Source organism: Lagenorhynchus albirostris, chromosome 17 (genome assembly GCF_949774975.1).
Source record: "Lagenorhynchus albirostris chromosome 17, mLagAlb1.1, whole genome shotgun sequence".
Lineage (NCBI taxonomy): Eukaryota > Metazoa > Chordata > Mammalia > Artiodactyla > Delphinidae > Lagenorhynchus > Lagenorhynchus albirostris.
Window position 1 is genome coordinate 63,788,329 of NC_083111.1, and position 18,282 is coordinate 63,806,610.

At 38.4% G+C, this 18,282-nt stretch overlaps 1 protein-coding gene across 4 annotated transcripts in view; it reads left to right on the plus strand.

Annotated features, from left to right (window-relative positions):
- The window catches only part of COL14A1 (collagen type XIV alpha 1 chain), a 243,885-nt gene that overhangs the window by 154,882 nt on the left and 70,721 nt on the right, over positions 1 to 18,282 (plus strand). For all 4 annotated transcript variants that reach the window (XM_060128280.1, XM_060128282.1, XM_060128279.1 and 1 more), the window contains exons 32-34: positions 8,710 to 8,852; positions 13,063 to 13,172; positions 15,326 to 15,484. In XM_060128280.1, coding sequence (XP_059984263.1) covers positions 8,710 to 8,852; positions 13,063 to 13,172; positions 15,326 to 15,484 — 412 coding nt within the window. The remainder of the gene's footprint in view (positions 1 to 8,709; positions 8,853 to 13,062; positions 13,173 to 15,325; positions 15,485 to 18,282) is intronic.

Here is an 18,282-nt window from a genome sequence, read left to right on the forward strand (position 1 = left end):
GATTTGTTTCTGATTTCTATGTTTATCTTAGTATAGTTTTTAGCACTTGTTATCATTGGTGGATTTGTTTATTGGTTTGGTTGCCCTCTTCTTTTTTAATTATTATTATTATTTTTAATTTATTATTATTTTTTCTTTCTCTTTTTCTCCCTTTTCTTCTGAGCTTTGTGGCTGACAGGGTCTTGGTGCTCTGGCCTGGTGTCAGGCCTGAGCCTATGAGGTGGGAGAGCCGAGTTCAGGACATTAGACCATCAGAGAGCCCCTGGCCCCATGTAATATCAATCGGCGAGAGCTCTCCCAGAGATCTCTGTCTTAACGCTAAGACCCAGCTCCACTCAACGACCAGCAAGCTTCAGTGCTGGATGCCCCATGCCAATCAACAAGCAAGACAGGAACACAACCCCACACATTAGCAGAGAGGCTGCCTAAAATCATAGTAAGGTTTTACTATGTGAGTTTTGTTTACCCCAAAACACACCACCAGACGAGGTCCTGCCTCCCAGAAAGACAAGATCCAGCCCCACCCACCAGGACACAGGCACCAGTCCCCTCCATCAGGAAGCCTACACTAGCCACTGAACAAACCTCACCCACTGGGGCAGACATCAAAAAAATGGGAACTATGAACCTGCAGCCTGCGAAAAGGATCCCAAACACAGTAAGTTAAACATAATGAGAAGACAAAGAAATATTCAGCAGATGAAGAAGCAAAGTAGAAACCCACCAGATGAAATAACTGAAGAGGAAATAGACAGTCTACCTGAAAAAGAATTCAGAATAATAATAGTAAAGATGATCCAAAATCTTGGAAATAGAAGGGAGAAAATAGATGAAACATTTAACAAGGGCCTAGAAGAACTAAAAGAGAAAAACAGTGATGAACAATACAAAAAATGAAATTAAAAATTCTCTAGAAGGAATCTATAGCAGAATAACTGAGGCAAAAAAACAGATAAGTGACCTGGAAGGTAAAATAGTGGAAATAACTACCGCAGAGCAGAATAAAGAAAAAAAAATGAAAAGAATTGAGGACAGTCTCTGAGACCTCTGGGACAACATTAAACGCACCAACATTCAAATTATATGAGTCCCAGAAGAAGAAGAGAAAAAGAAAGGGGTTGAGAATATATTTGAAGAGATTATAGTTGAAAACTTCCCTAATATGGGAAAGGAAATAGTCAATCAAGTCCAGGAAGCACAGAGAGTCCCATACAGGATAAAGCCAAGGAGAAACATGCCAAGACACATATTAATCAAACTATCAAAAATTCAATACAAAGAAAAAATATTAAAAGCAGCAAGGGAAAAACAACAAGTAACACACAAGGGAATCCCCATAAGGTTAACAGCTGACCTTTCGGCAGAAACTCTGCAAGCCAGAAGGGAGTGGCAGGATATGTTTAAAGTGATGAAAGGGAAAAACCTACAACCAAGATTACTCTACCGAGCAAGGATCTCATTCAGATTTGACGGAGAAATTAAAACCTTTACAGACAAGCAAAAGCTAAGAGAATTCAGCACCACCAAAACAGCTTTACAACAAATGCTAAAGGAACTTCTCTAGGAAGGAAACACAAGAGAAGGAAAAGACCTACAATAACAAATCCAAAACAATTAAGAAAATGGTAATAGGAACGTACATACTGATAATTACCCTAAACGTAAATGGATTCAATGCTCCAACCAAAGGACATGGACTGGCTGAATGGATACAAAAACTATACCTATATATATATGCTGCCTACAAGAGACCCACTTCCGACCTAGGGACACATACAGACTGAAAGTGAAGGGACAGAAAAAGATATTCCATGCACATGGAAATCAAAAGAAAGCTGGAGTAGCAATTCTTATATCAGACAAAGTAGACTTTAAAATAAAGACTATTACAAGAGACAAAGAAGGACAATACGTGATAATCAAGGGATCAATCCAAGACGAAGATAAAACAATTGTAAATATTTATGCACCCGACCTAGGAACCCCTCAATACCTAAGGCAAAGGCTAACAGCCATAAAAGGGGAAATTGACAGTAATGCAATAATAGTAGGGGACTTAAACACCTTACTTTCACCAATGGACAGATCATCCAAAATGAAAATAAATAAGAAAACAGAAGCATTAAATGATACATAAAACAAGATGGACTTAACTGATATTTATAGGACATTCCATCCCCAAACAACAGAATACACTTTTCTTCTCAAGTGCCATGGAACATTCTCCATGATACATCATATCTTGGCTCACAAATCAAGCCTTGGTAACTTTAAGAAAATTGAAATAGTATCAAGTATCTTTTCCAACAGCAATGCTATAAGACTAGATATCAATAACAGGAAAGAAAAACTGTAAAAAATACAAACACATGGAGGCTAATCAATAGGCTACTAAATAACCAAGAGATTGATGAAGAAATCAAAGAGGAAATCAAAAAATACCTAGACAAAGGACAATGAAAACACGATGAACCAAAACCTATGGGATGCAGCAAAAACAGTTCTAAGAGGGAAGTTTATAGCAATACAATCCTACCTCAAGAAACAAGAAACATGAAACATCTCAAATAAACAATCTAACCTTACATGTAAAGCAATTAGAGAAAGGAGAACAGAAAAACCCCAAAGTTAGCAGAAGTAAAGAAATCATAAAGATCAGATTAGAAATAAATGAAGGAAATGATAGCAAAGATCAATAAAACTAAAAGCTGGTTCTTTGAGAAGATAAACAAAATTGATAAACCTTTAGCCAGACTCATCAAGAAAAAAAAGCAGAAGACTCAAATCAACAGAATTAGAAATGGAAAAGGAGAAGAAACAACTGACATTGCAGAAATACAAAGGATCATGAGAGATCACTACAAGCAACTATATGCCAATAAACTGAACAACCTGGAAGAAATGGAAAAATTCTAAGAAAAGCACAACCTTCCGAGACTGAACTAGGAAGAAATAGAAAATATAAACAGACCAATCACAAGCACTGAAATTGAAACTGTGATTAAAAGTCTTCCAACAAACAAAAGCCCAGGACCAGATGGCTTCACAGGTGAATTCTATCAAACATTTACAGAAGACCTAACACTTATCCTTCTCAAATTCTTCCAAATATATAGCCGAGGGAGGAACACTCCCAAACTCATTCTACGAGGCCACCATCACCCTAGTACCAAAACCAGATAAAGATTTCATAAAAAAAACTACAGGCCAATAACACTGATGAACACAGATGCAAAAATCCTCAACAAAATATTAGCAAACAGAATCCAACAGCACATTAAAAGGATCATCCACCATGATCATGTGGGGTTTATCCCAGGAATGCAAGGGTTCTTCAGTATATGCAAATCAATCAATGTGATACACCATATTAACAAATTGAAGGATAAAACCCATATGATAATCTCAATGGATGCAGAAAAAGCTTTTGACCAAATTCAACACCCATTTAGGATAAAAACTCTCCAGAAAGTAGGCATAGAGAGAACCTACCTCAATATAATAAAGGCCATATATGACAAACCCACAGCCAACATCATTCTCAATGGTGAAAACTGAAACCATTTCCTCTAAGATTAGGAACAAGACAAGGTTGCCCACTCTCACCGCTATTATTCAGCATAGTTTTGGAAGTTTTAACCAAAGCAATCAGAGAAGAAAAAGAAATAAAAGGAATCCAGATTGGAAAAGAAGAAGTAAAAGTGACACTGTGCACAGATGACATGATACTACAGAGTATCCTAAAGATGCCACCAGAAAACTACTAGAGCTAATAAATGAATTTGGTAGAGTAGCAGAATACAAAATTAGTGCACAGAAATCTCTTGCATTCCTATACAGTAATGATGAAAAATCTGAAAGAGAAATTAAGGAAACACTCCCATTTACCACTGCAACAAAAAGAATAAAATACTTAGGAGTAAACCTACCTAAGGAGACAAAAACTTGTATGCAGAAAACTATAAGACAGTGATTAAAAAATTAAAGATGATACAAACAGATGGAGAGATATACCATGTTCTTGGATTGGAAGAATCAACATTGTGAAAATATACTACCCACAGCTATCTACAGATTCAATGCAATCCCTATCAAACTACCAATGGCATTTTTCACAGAACTAGAACAAAAAATTTCACAGTTTGTATGGAAACACAGAAGACCCCGAATAGCCAAAGCAATCTTGAGGAAGAAAAACAGAGCTGGAGGAATCAGGTGACCTGACTTTAGAGTATACTACAAAGCTACAGTAATCAAGACAGTATGGTACTGGGTAAAAACAGAAATACAGATCAATGGAATGTTATAGAAAGCCCAGAGATAAACCCACACACATACGGTTACCTTATCTTTGATAAAGGAGGCAAGAATATACAATGGAGAAAAGACAGCCTCTTCAGTACGTGGTACTCAGAAAACTGGACAGCTACATGTAAAACAATGAAGTTAGAAGACTCCCTAACACCATACACAAAAATAAACTCACAGTGGATTAAAGACCTAAATATAAGACCAAACACTATAAAACTCTTAGAGGAAAACATAGGCAGAACACTCTATGATGTAAATCACAGCAAGATCCTTTTTGACCCACCTCCTAGAGAAATGGAAATAAAAAGAAAAATAAACAAATGGGACCTAATGAAACTTCAAAGCTTTTGCACAGCAAAGGAAACCATAAACAAGATGAAAAGACAACCCTCAGAATGGGAGAAGATATTTGCAAATGAATCATCAGACAAAGGATTAATCTCTAAAATTTACAAGCAGCTCATGCAGCTCAATATCTAAAAAACAACCCAATCCAAAAATGGGCAGAAGACCTAAATAGACATTTCTCAAAGAAGATATACAGATTGCCAACAAACACATGAAAGGATGCTCAACATCAATAATCATTAGAGAAATGCAAATCAAAACTACAATGCGGTATCACCTGACACCAGTCAGAATGGCCATCATCAAAAAATCTACAAACAATAAATGTTGGAGAGGGTGTGGAGAAAAGGGAACCCTCTTGCACTGTTGGTGGGAATGTAAATTGATACAGCCACTATGGAGAACAGTATGGAGGTTCCTTTAAAACTAAAAATAGAAGTACTGTATGACCCAGCAATCCCACTACTGGGCATATACCCTGAGAAACCATAATTCAAGAAGAGTCATGTACCACAATATTCACTGCGGCACTATTTACAATAGCCAGGACATGGAAGCAACCAATTTGTTTGTCAACAGATGAATGGATAAAGAAGATGTGGCACATACGTATAATGGAATATTACTCAGCCATAAAAAGAAACGAAATTGAGTTATTTGTAATGAGGTGGATGGACCTAGAATCTGTCATACAGAGTGAAGTTAGAAAGAGAAAAACAAATACCGTATGCTAACTCATATATATGGAATCTAAAGGAAAAAAAAGAAGTTCTGATGAACCTAACACAGGACAGGAATAAAGATGCAGATGTAAAGAATGGGCTTGTGGACACAGGGAGGGGGAAGGGTAAACTTGGACGAAGTGAGAGAGTGGCATGGACGTATATACACTACCAGATGTAAAATAGATCACTAGTGGGAAGCAGCCGCATAGCACAGGGAGATCAGCTGGGTGCTTTGTGACCACCTAGAGGGGTGGGATAGGGAGGGTGGGATGGAGACTCAAGAGAGGGGCTATGGTGATATATGTATACATATAGCTGACTTGCTTTGTTATATAGCAGAAATTAGTGCAACATTGTAAAGCAATTATATTCCAATTAAGGTATTAAAAAATTAATTATCTAGTTATTCTACAGTCTATGATGCACCTAGGGATTCCTGGCGCTATTTCAGCGGTTCTGAAAACTCCAGAGGTACTTGAAATTACAAATTAGGAGTTCCTGGTTTAAGGGGTTATCTCTCAAGATGTCACCTGCAACTTTACATTCCAAATATTCATTTTTTTGTCTCAAAACGCCTTCAGTATTTTAATGTGAAACTTTTTCTGTGTCCACGTTTTGATATAGTGTGCACATATGCATGAAAAGGTGGAGGAGATCATTTTCGAGTATTAAATTAATCTGTCCAATTTGTAAACAAGTTGCATTTCTAACTTCTTCCAAAATACTGTTTATTGAATTCAAGCTAGTTACAGTACTATCTGTAGTTTTAGATAAATCCAACATCTGACGTTACCTTTCTTTTTACACTGTCTAGTGATGACTATTAAAATGGATATTTGAAAATCATTCCTGGAGGCCTAGACAAAAATGAGAATTGCCGAAGGAAAATCTTCTACCACTCCACTGAAATTGTTCATCCGGCCGGCAATGCCCTCACCCCCCACCTTGCTAAATCCATTCATTTGTTGTTCCCAGCCTTTATCTCACTCGACCTGTCACCAGCATTTTATACAGTTGGTTATATCTTCCTCCTGGATTTACTCTCCTCCTTGGGCCTCTGGGATACACACTGCTTCTAGTTTCTGTCTACATTATAGGCTGTTCCTTTTCAGTGCTGGCTCTTCTTTTCTCCTCCACCTCTTCATGTTGGAGGGACCAGGACTTGCTCAGAACCTCCTTGTTTTCTCTGTCTGTCCCTTGTTCCCAGTGATCTTTTCAGTATCGTAGTGTTGAACCCCATCTATATGCCAAGGACTCCTAAATTTTATACTTCCAGTCCAGATCTACTTCCCCAAATTTAGACCTACATATTTAATTGCTTACTAGATATCTCTACTTGGATGTCTCATAGGCATCTCATACTTTATAGGTTCAATACCACATCCCTGATCTTACCTCCAGAACCAGCTTCCCCTATGACCTTTTTCATCTTAATGTTAACTACATTTAACGAGTTTCTTAGGCAAAGAAGCTGGACTCCTCTGTTTGTCTTATGCCCCACATCAATCCACCAAGGAATCCTAATTGTCTGTTCCTTCTCACTGCCTCTATTGTCATCACCCTGATATGAGGTACCATCATCTATTCCCTACATCATTACAGCAGCCTCCTAACTGGTCTTCCTGCTGCTACCCTTGCCTTCTTGGAGTCTGTTCTCCAAGTAGCTGTCAGAATGTTTTTTTTTTTTTTTTATGTATAAATCAGATCATGTCACTCCAAAATCTGCCAGTGATTCCTCATTCCCCTTGGCATAAAAGTCAAAGCTCTTGATTGGCCAAAGAGCCCTACATTATCTGGGTAGCTATTACCCCTTTGACTTTACCTCTTGTTTCTTTTAGTCCGTTCTCAAAATATACGAGGCACACCCCACTTTAGTATCCTTGCACTGGCTGGATGTCTTCATCTCCTATGAGTTTTTCTTCAAGTGTGACCTTCTCAGTGAACCTTTGCTCAAATGCAGTCTTCTCAATGAACCTTCTAAGTGAAGCCAATGCTGATGACTTTAACTAAAATGGCAAAATAATGCATTCTAGCATTCCCAGTCCCCATTATGCTGCTTTTTGTTGTTGTTTTTGATAGCACTTATTACCTTCTGATAAACTGTATAATTCACCCTGCTCAAATTCAAGTGCTCATACAAAGGTTCCTTGCCAGTTTGATTCACCAATGTATCTTAATGCGTATTACCATGTCTGGTACATCGTAGGCACTCAACAACTATTGAATGAATGAATACATACCTATTTAGTGTATGCAAATCAAACATTCACTTTTACATTTATGCTAAATTCCAACCTGTTCACCAATCTGTCAATTTGATTAATAAATATTATGGGTCTCCTATATATCTAAAAGCCTGTATCTGTTGTTTGAGGGAAAAATTTTAAAGTACGTAAGTGATCCAGTTAACTGTTAGAGAGGTAAGATGGTGTAGCAGGTTGGTTTCCCCAGGAAGCAGATCCGAAGGTGGAGATCAGTGTGTGGGGAGTCGATGAGGCTGTGCTCTTCTGGAAGGGAACAGAGGGAAGTAGGGTAGAGGGCAAAGGAGAGAAGTCAAGCTATGAAACAGTTGCAGTAGAAGCCTCAGTTGACCCCCACACAGCAGTTCTTAGAATGGAGTTATCTCCTTTGGAATGAGAGGCTCTGGTCCTTATAGTCCCTCAAAGACTAGTCATTAAAAAGAGCCACCATAAAAAAGTTGGCATGACCTTGGGAGAGGCACCCCTCATCTGCTGAGGCCATTCCTGAGGGAACTGGTATCTGAGAGCTGTCTGCAGACATCACTCCCAGAAGCAGGATTAGTCGATTCTCAGTTCTTAAAGGTGGATTTAGATGGTACATCAGGGCACATAGCACAGACAGGAATGCAACTAACTGCAACATGTGGTAGAAAGTGACAATGTCTTAAGTTTTATAAAAGGGCTGTAGATAAACATTATTTATAATACTAAAACTTGAAACTACTTAAATGTTTAATAAGATAAATTATGGAATAGCCAAACAAGAGAAGGTTGTGCGGATATTAAATATCATGCCCTTAAAAATATTTAAGGAATGTGAAATATGTAGCAAATGGTGCTAAGAAAAGAAAGGGGCAAAATTATATAAATTGGACAAATACTTACAGACGTTCTTTAAAGGCTGGAGGGAAATGCACAGCACCAAAAGAGTGATCACTTCTGAATGGGGTAATGGTGATCTGTTATTTTCTTCTTTTCTGTTTTTTCACATCTTGTATAATGAAAGTATATTTGCTTTTATAACCATATAGATAACTTCTTAAAGAGGGATACAATAAAATATACTATTTTCTTTCTATTTTCAGATATTTACATCCGGAAGGATTGCCCTCTGACTATACAATCAGTTTTCTATTCCGGATTCTTCCTGATACTCCAGAGGAGCCATTTGCTCTTTGGGAGATTTTAAATAAAAATTCTGACCCATTGGTTGGAGTCATTTTAGATAGTAAGTATATTTATTTATAAAACATTTGCACTCACATGTATGAGTAACGTATGTGGCCTGTCATCTTGCCTGGTTTGTGTGTATTGTAGAGTAACTCACTTATTTTAAGCTATTTGTAAATACTAATGATGAACTATGTGATAGTTGATTCATTCATTTATCTACTCATTCTTTCAACAAATATTCATTGAGTTCCTACTATTTGCCAACACCAGCCTCTGGGATTCAGTAGTGAGCAAGGTGAGACATGCCGACTGCAGGAAGAGCATGCAACTTGATGCAGAAGAGGATCAGTGCGAGGGGTGGAATCAGAAGTCATTTTTCCTATATGGATAGGATAAGTGTAAGATGCCTCTCTTGGGTTCCTGGGCCCAATTCCAACATGTGTGTTGGGCGTGGCGGGTGGAGGAGAGGCTCCCACACAACACCAAGCGATTCTTGGACACCAGCAGAGTATCTGAGAATTCAACTCCAATCTGACACTATGTACCAGAGGTAGCATCAGATTCCACAGGTTGAGGGCTTGTTCCTATAAGACTGCCCTCCTTCCCCTCCATTTCAGCCACCAGTGGCAAGCTCAGGCTGCTACCAGCTACGCATTGGAGGTTCCAATGACCCGCTCCAGCTCAGGATGTCAACTGAAAGTCCAGAGTTTTACCTGTACTTCTGACCCACAGTCTAAATCAGAGGTTCCCACAACTTCCTCCTCGGGTTCAATTGATTTGCTAGAGTGGCTCATGGAACTCAGAGAAGCATTTTACATACTAGGTTACCAGTCTATTATGAAAGGATATAACTCAGGAGAAAGGCATGGGGAAGGAGGGCGGGAGCTTCCATGCCCTCTTCACCTGCACCACTGTCCCAGCACCTCCATATGTTTACCAACCTGGAAATTCTCTGAACCCCATCCTTTTGGGTTTTCATGGATGCTTCATTACATAGGAATGATTGATAAACACACTGGCCATTGGCAATTGAACTCAGTCTCCACCCCCTCTCCCCTCCATAGAAGTTGGAGGGGGTAGGGGGACTGAAAGTTCTAACCCTCTCGTCACATGACTGGTTCTCCAGGCAACCAGCCCTTATCCTTAGGTTACCTAAGGGCTTTCCAAAAGCCACTGTATTAACATAACAAAAGGCACATTTTTTTGTTCTGACCACAGGAAATTCCAACGGTTTTAGGGGCTGTGAGGCAGGAACCCTAGACAAAGACCAAGTATATATGAGAAATACATTTTGGTCATCTGAATAACAAATATATATTTCTTTTAAGTCACAATGTTGCAATGCCTCTTTCATATTCTAGAAAAGAATGTCAGATTGGCAGCGGCATATTCTGGGAAGAATTCTGGGGTGGAGATATAAAATTGAAAGTTGCATATGTGAGATCATCTAGAGAGTTAGTCCAGAAAGAAAAGAGAATAGTTGTGAATGAGAAATTCCATTGTTTGGAGATTGGAAAGTTGAGGAGGAAACAATAAAGGAAAGTTCTTAACCTTTACTCTTGGATGTCACAAATGATTATCACTTAAGAGAATTATCAAGTTTTTGGTTAATGTCCCTGAGTTTTCTAAATATATTTTTAGTTTAGGATCCCAGTCAATCCGGGAATGAAACCCTAACATATTGTTAGGTATTAACTCGAACATTTGGATAAGAAAAGTATTTTAAGCTATTTCCAACTAGTATTTGTTAAAGGACATTTCAGTACATGGAAGTAAATCAACAACTAAACATTGTGAAAGCATTTTGTATTGATTTTGAAACTAAGGGAAAGCTGTAGATTAAAAAGGTGTAACTTGCTAACTCTATATCCAACCAGGACTCGAAAACAAAGAAGTCTCTTGAAATGATTAATACTTACTTGCTTCTATAGAAAGCAGAATGAAAAATTTAATTGTAACCGGGGAATGAATTAGTGAGAAAAATGTTCCTCTCTTTTTGTAATAAAATATTCCTTGTAACATGAAATACTCAAGAATAGGAAGGTTTTTTTTTTTTTACTTGTTTGTTTGTTCATAATAAAAGACAGGCTGAAATATCACTATTTTGGGGCAGTGTAAGTTACATGTCCTGGGAAAACTGGTTGTTTCAGTGGTTAAATAAGGCAAAGAATCTGGTTTTTATTTCTTAAGATTTTGTTACCGAATTAAGTTGTATGAACCCTGCTCAGGGCCTAGCCTGGCCCATGCTCTCTGCCTTGGAGGGGGAGGGTTCTTTTTCCTTTCCAGTTTAAGTAGGTGAATAGCAAAACCGAAGCTGAGATTGACACAGCACAAGCTTTATTCAGTGGCTAAAGAAAGGAGAAGTGGAAACTAAGTTCACAGATCAACTTCTCACCCACCTGAAGAGAGAGATTTAATTTTTTTTTTGACATCTTTATTGGAGTATAATTGCTTTACAAAGTTGTGTTCGTTTCTGCTGTATAACAAAGTGAATCAGCTATACGTATACATATATCCCCATATCCCCTCCCTCTTGCATCTCCCTCCCACCCTCCCTATCCCACCCCTCTAGGTGTCACAAAGCACTGAGCTGATCTCCCTGTGTTATGCGGCTGCTTCCCACTAGCTATCTATTTTACATTTGGTAGTGTATATATTTTCATGTCACTCTCTCACTTCGTCTGAGCGTACCCTTCCCCCTCCCCGTGTCCTCAAGTCCATTCTGTACGTCTGCGTCTTTATTCCTGTCCTGCCCTTAGGTTCTTCAGAACCACTTTTTTTTTAGATTCCATATATATGTGTTAGCATACGGTATTTGTTTTTCTCTTTCTGACTTACTTCATTCTGTATGACAGACTCTAGGTCCATCCACCTCACTACAAATAACTCAATTTCGTTTCTTTTTATGGCTGATTAATATTCCATTGTATATATGTGCCACATCTTCTTTATCAATTTGTCTGTCGATGGCCACTTAGGTTGCTTCCGTGTCCTGGCTATTGTAAATAGTGATGCAATGAACATTGTGGTACACGGCTCTTTGAATTATGGTTTTCTTAGGGTATATGCCCAGTAGTGGGATTGCTGGGTCATATGGTAGTTCTATTTTTAGTTTTTTAAGGAACCTCCATACTGTTCTCCATAGTGGCTGTATCAATTTACATTCCCACCAACAGTGCAGGAGGGTTCCCTTTTCTCCACACCCTCTCCAGCATTTATTGTTTGTAGATTTTTTGATGATAGCCATTCTGATTGATGTGAGGTGATTTAATTTTAAAGAGTAAAGACGAAGAGAGGAGGAGGAGTGAGGCTGATGCTGGGGAAGCATATGCATTAGTCTACCAGGGAAGGGGCAGGGCTTTTTCCAAGAGGCTGGGTGCTGCCTCCTTTTTATCCTTTTTTAGTCCTTAATGGCTGCCAGTAAGTAGGTGTAGGTAACATGCTAAAGTAGTAAATCACCGTATAATGGGACTCAAGGTCTGTTGGAGGTCAGATTCATCATCATCTTGGTCCCAGCTGGTTCCATCTGTTTTTTTGTGTTTTTTGTACCTTCCTTTCTTACCTATGGACCTTTTTTTTTTTTTTGCGGGACGCGGGCCTCTCACTGTTGTGGCCTCTCCCGTTGCGGAGCACAGGCTCCGGATGCGCAGGCTCAGCGGCCATGGATCACGGGCCTAGCCGCTCCGCAGCATGTGGGATCTTCCCAGAGCGGGGCATGAACCCGTGTCCCCTGCATCGGCAGGCGGACTCTCAACCACTGCGCCACCAGGGAAGCCCACCTCTGGACCTTTTAACTTAAAAATTTATGTTCACTCCTGCTAAAGATGGGGGGTTGGCAGCTTTGAGCACGGGCATTCCTGCCAAAGGTGTGGGTTAGACGGTTGATGGGTTTTGAACAAAGATCTGGAGCAGCTCTGGCAACAGTTTGACTAACTTCATTTTTCCTTTTTCTCTGCCTCTACTTCCAACGTCAGACAACCATCTCCCAAAAGGGTAGTGGGAATGGGAGTATAGGCAAGGAACTACAGAGGAACAATATATGTCAGGGTCCTTGCCTCATCATCACACTACATGGTTAAGTTAGTTAATCTGGCCAGTTGAAAGCCTGGGGCAACCCAAGGACTATAGGTCATTTCCCTACCTACTCGTCACTTTGTCCTAAACACAGCCTGAAAACAAAGGTTACATTATTTTGAGTTGACTTTTTAAAAAATTACTCCTTTTAATACTTTCTCAAATGTTTTTCTTTTCCTTTCTTTGATTAGATGGTGGGAAAACCCTAACATATTTCAACCATGACTACAGTGGGGATTTTCAAACTGTTACTTTTGAAGGACCTGAAATTAGGAAAATTTTCTACGGAAGCTTTCACAAGGTGAGTAATGCCTTGTATACATATATTCTTTATTCTATTTGCTGTGGGCAAAGCAACAGAAGATAGTAAAACAAAAAATCCGTAGAGCTTTGGATCTCATACTTCACCTGAAGTAAGAATTACCTGTGGGGCTTGTAGACAATGCCCTGACATTCTGATTTGGTAGTTCTGGGATGGGACTCTAAAATGTACTCTTTTTTTTTTTTTGCGATACGCGGGCCTCTCACTGTTGTGGCCTCTCCCGTTGCGGAGCACAGGCTCCGGACGCGCAGGCTCAGCGGCCATGGCTCATGGGCCCAGCCGCTCCACGGCATGTGGGATCTTCCCGGACCGGGGCACAAACCCGTGTCCCCTGCATCGGCAGGCGGACTCTCAACCACTGCGCCACCAGGGAAGCCCTAAAATGTACATTTTTATGCAGTACCGCAGGGGATATTGATAGTGTCGGAAGGAAGATATTTTCCTCTATCCTTCTAGGTTCCTCTAGCTGGCCTAAGAATTAAATTGACATGAGACGGATTAACGGGAAAAACTCAAACAAAAGTTTAATAACATGTATACATGGGAGAGACCCAGGAAAAACTGAGTATCTCACCAAAATAGCCGAAAGCTTCTCCTTCTTCAGCTAAAGACAAAAGAGGATGTTGGGGGTGGTAGTTTGGGACTTCAGAGGGAAGGAAGGTAATTCACATGGAGATGGAAAAAGCCAATGTTTGGTGAATAAATATTTGCTGGGCCTGCAGAGACAATGGGACACAGATTTTCTCCCACCATACCTAGCCTGTATTCTTTGCAGATGTCTCTGGTGATAGGTCTGTTCTGGGAACAGCACTTCTGTCTAAATCCTTTTAGGCAGTTAGAAGGAAGGTCAAAGTTTCTTCCTGAGTCTTTTGGGCCTTGATTGTTTTCAGCTTGAAACAATCCACATACCAAAGAGACATTTTGAGATGGCAAATTTTGGTGCCTTACCACAGAAGTGGTCCAGGTTCTTACTTTGAGGAACCATGTAGTAGAAGATACTGTATTATTTAGCAGACAGTTGTTAGTTCACTACATTATGTATGATGTAGGAAGGATTGCTGGTCTACCTGGCCACCAATATAGATAAATACCAGCAGCCAAATCATGTTGAAATATGTAGACAGGTTGCACTGAGACATATATATATATACACACACACATACAGACCACCCATCACTGCCATTATATAAGTTACCCGGAGGAAGCTGGTAAAACCTGACTTCAGTTGTTCTTATTTTAACCTGGCACTTCTGACAGAACTCTGTTCATTCACATTTCACATCTCTGCAACACTTTGTTTTGGTGATCACTGGAGTAGACATGCTTCCTTCCAAACTTTACCGTTTCCTTTGTGTTTAGTGAATAAGCCCGCTGATCTCTGGGCTGTTAAGGAATGCAATACCAAGAGTGCCGGAGAGCAGAGAGTTTACTAAGTGGTACTGCAAAAAGCTTTGCCTCTTAACCGTGCCCTTCTTGTACTGTCAGAGGGAGGGAAGGGATGTTGCAAAGCAGTCTTCATCTTGCCTCTGTCTCCTGATGTAGAATGTGGTCAGATCTATCTAATCTACACAACTTTGCTACTTTCTGGGGTTTTGAATACCATAACTGTATAAGAACAATTGCATAACAAAAGTCTGACTCTTTTTTGCCTAAGAAAAGTTGCATAAAAATGGTTTTTTTTTTTTCTGGTTTAATCGGACTGTGCAACCAGAAGTACAGGTATCTTAAAAACACGTGAGATGCAGATGATTTATTACTTCATGGTTCAAAATAGTCCCATTAGCATTTCTTTGGAATTATTGTCATTTATTTACCAACTTCCTCTAGACATGATTCTTTTCTTGGTTAGGCAGAGTCAGTCACAAGGTAGCCAAGAAATATTACAGGGGAAATGAAAAGCTTGTGAGATTTCCTTAGTGTTTAAAAAAACACAACAACATAGAGATGGTACCTGAATGTGGGACAAGCATGGAAATGGTAAAAGTAGAACCTTTTTCCTTAAGCAAAACACATAGTGACAGAATTCCTTCTTTTCTCTTCCATACTTTTTGGTGAGGGGTCATGCAATTATGTAAGTTTGGTTGATATTTTCTCCTGCTTCTTACCTTCTAAAACATCTTTACTTTTATCAGCTGCATGTTGTTATCAGCAAGACTTTGGCCAAAGTGGTTATTGACTGCAAGCAAGTGGGTGAGAAGGCAGTAAATGCATCGTCTAATATCACATTAGATGGTGTCGAAGTCCTAGGGAGAATGGTTAGATCAAGAGGACCAAATGGAAACTCTGCCCCAGTAAGTGGATAAATAAGTGAATCTGTGTTATTGTTAAAGAAAAAAATCCTCTTGAAATATAATTATCTATCTTCCAGGGGAAAAATTTGGTAAAGGGATGGATGGAGGGAGGGCTGGATGAATGATGTATTGATGAATGGATAAACAAGTAGATAATGGCCTCTTCAGATTAATTAAAACATGAACGTTCAAAGCTCTGGCAATATGCTTCTTCTGTATTATAAGGAGAATGCTCCGAAAATTAGACTAGTTTGTTTTCTAAATGGATTTTAAAATTCAAATCGTAAAATATTCATATTTTAAAATTCAAATAAAATAGTGTGGCATAAATGGTTTGTTAATGAGAATCAAAACTGTAAATGAAACTCATTTATATAAGCAGATACAAATCCAAATAAAATGTTATTATTATACACAGTAAATTGACATAAGTCTCTCATTTGAGTTACATTTGGGCATTTTAAAACTAGATTCTTGCTATTGCTAATGTAAAATTAACCCTTTAATTGTTAATAGTTATTTAAATAACAAATCATTCTAAGATATATTTTTCATCATACAACATGGAGTTTTAGACGAGGAGACTTCGAATTGACAAAGAAATCACATTCCCTTCAGTCACTACCCGCAAAAAAGAGCAGTGTACACAAGCTTTTGTTTTCACACCACACATTCACAGCTAATTAGCAACTTCTCTAATTTGAGTCATTCTATAATTAGAACCAATTAGCCTGGAGGGAATTTTATTCTTGTAAGCAATTCCAAATATTCAAATCTACACTTCTCTTCTGTGTAGCAGAATAATCAGGTTAATTATTATTCACTCTTATTGTCTTATGTTTTCAGAGATCTGTAGAACTAGCCAGCAAATAGGAAGTCATCTATTTGAATTGTATCATGTCTTTTCTTAAAATGTTTTGCATGTATAGTATTCCATGTGTGGTATTGACAACAGTCCACTAATATATATCATACCATCTCCTAATTATAATTCATACTTTACAACTACAGTTTTATAATCACAGTTACAAATTAATTGTATTTCAAATGACACTCTACATAGTAATTTTACTCCAGTTGTGTGATGAATTAAATATTAAAGAATTTATTTCTGAAAGCAAAAATGACTGTAGGTGTCAGGTCTACTGGTGATAAATCTTTACTTTTGACCATGACAGAAAATCAATTAAACAGAGCACCCTCTGTGGTAACTTCCACCCAGTAGGAGACAAAGGGGAATTTATAGAAGTCAATCATTAAAGAGTTCTTTGTAAGCCTAGTAGGAAAAAAGTTGTAGCTTTTGCTAGAATCTAGAAGTCTACAAAGGATTACTAAATAGATTTTTAGTCTACCCACTTATTGAGGAATTTGATTATGTTGAAATGGATGATATTAGAGTAGATCTCAAGAATGTGATTGAAAACTCACTTGGTTTTTTGGCTTATTACTTAACTGTTTCAGGGCAAGGCAAGAGAGAAGCTTCAGTCTTCAATTCTCAATTTAGAAATCATACATTGCTAATATAATCTTGATATACATATGCAAAAGGGAATGTGTAATGTACACGTTTTGGGTCATTCCAGGAGGGGTAATTATCATCTAAGAGGGATGAGTAGTTTATAGGTAAGCATTCCCTGGCAAATTCAGCAATGATTCAAAAACTGTCAAGTGATGGAAGAACTCTAAATTACCAGTCTTTAAGACTACAGATTTTTTAAACCAAAGTTGAGTGGAGGAGAGATGAATGGATTTAGGGATATAGTAACTACTTTATTGAAATTACTCATATTCATAATAAAAACAACTTGCGTTCAGCAATGCAAGATTTTACATGCAGCAAAAGTCCCTAGTGGGACTAAACTAATAGGCAGGTTTAATTTAGCCTTCAAAACACACATGGGAAGAAACTTAACAACTGTGCTTCTCCTTTCCAATCTTCTTTTTCCTGAGAAGTTTCTTCTACCTTTTCTGGTACCTAATGAAATTATCATGCTGCCAATCAGAGATAATTCAAGAAAAAATTTGAGCTTCTGGCATTGATTATGTTTGTTAGTGTCTTTTTTCCACCTTTTCAAATCTAACTCTTATATAATTATACAACTGACATTTATTTGGCCCTCTGATGTGTAAATAAAGACAAATACAAGTTATGTTATGGAGTTTTTAGTAATTTTATTTAGAGTTAAACTTTTATGTAGGAATCAATAGTAGACTAGTCAATGATCCTCTAGAAACAAGTGTTTTTAAATTGCAAGGACATGGTTGTGTTTTCACTGGATTGTATCTTTTACTCCTTAAAATGATGATAGTGGCTAACATTTATTGCCTGCTATGGACTAGGCAGTGTGAACATTTCTGATATTATCTCATTTAATCCTCCAATAACCCTAGGAAGAGATACTTATTATTATCCCCATTTTATAGATGCAGAAACTGAGACTTGAATAAGTTAGGGAGGAATCCCCTTTCAAAAGTGAGGAAAGTGAGATATGAGCCTGTATCTGAGTTGCATGTGGTTACCCAATTTCCATTCTGAGCTCTTTTCCCTTGGTTCAGACTGATTATGATAGAACTTAAGGCAGAGGAGGGAATCTGGTCTGTAACAGTGACCATACTTGTCTATTCAGGGGCAGGTTCAAAAACTCACCATTATTTGAATTACAGCCTTGAAATAAACGTGATCAAAATGTTCCCCCCAAGCATGTCTACACCTAAACATTCTCGTTACTACCAACAACTACAACAGCTGTTCCTTTTCATCTCCTAATTGAATAGTACCATCATGGTTTCCCTTAAAT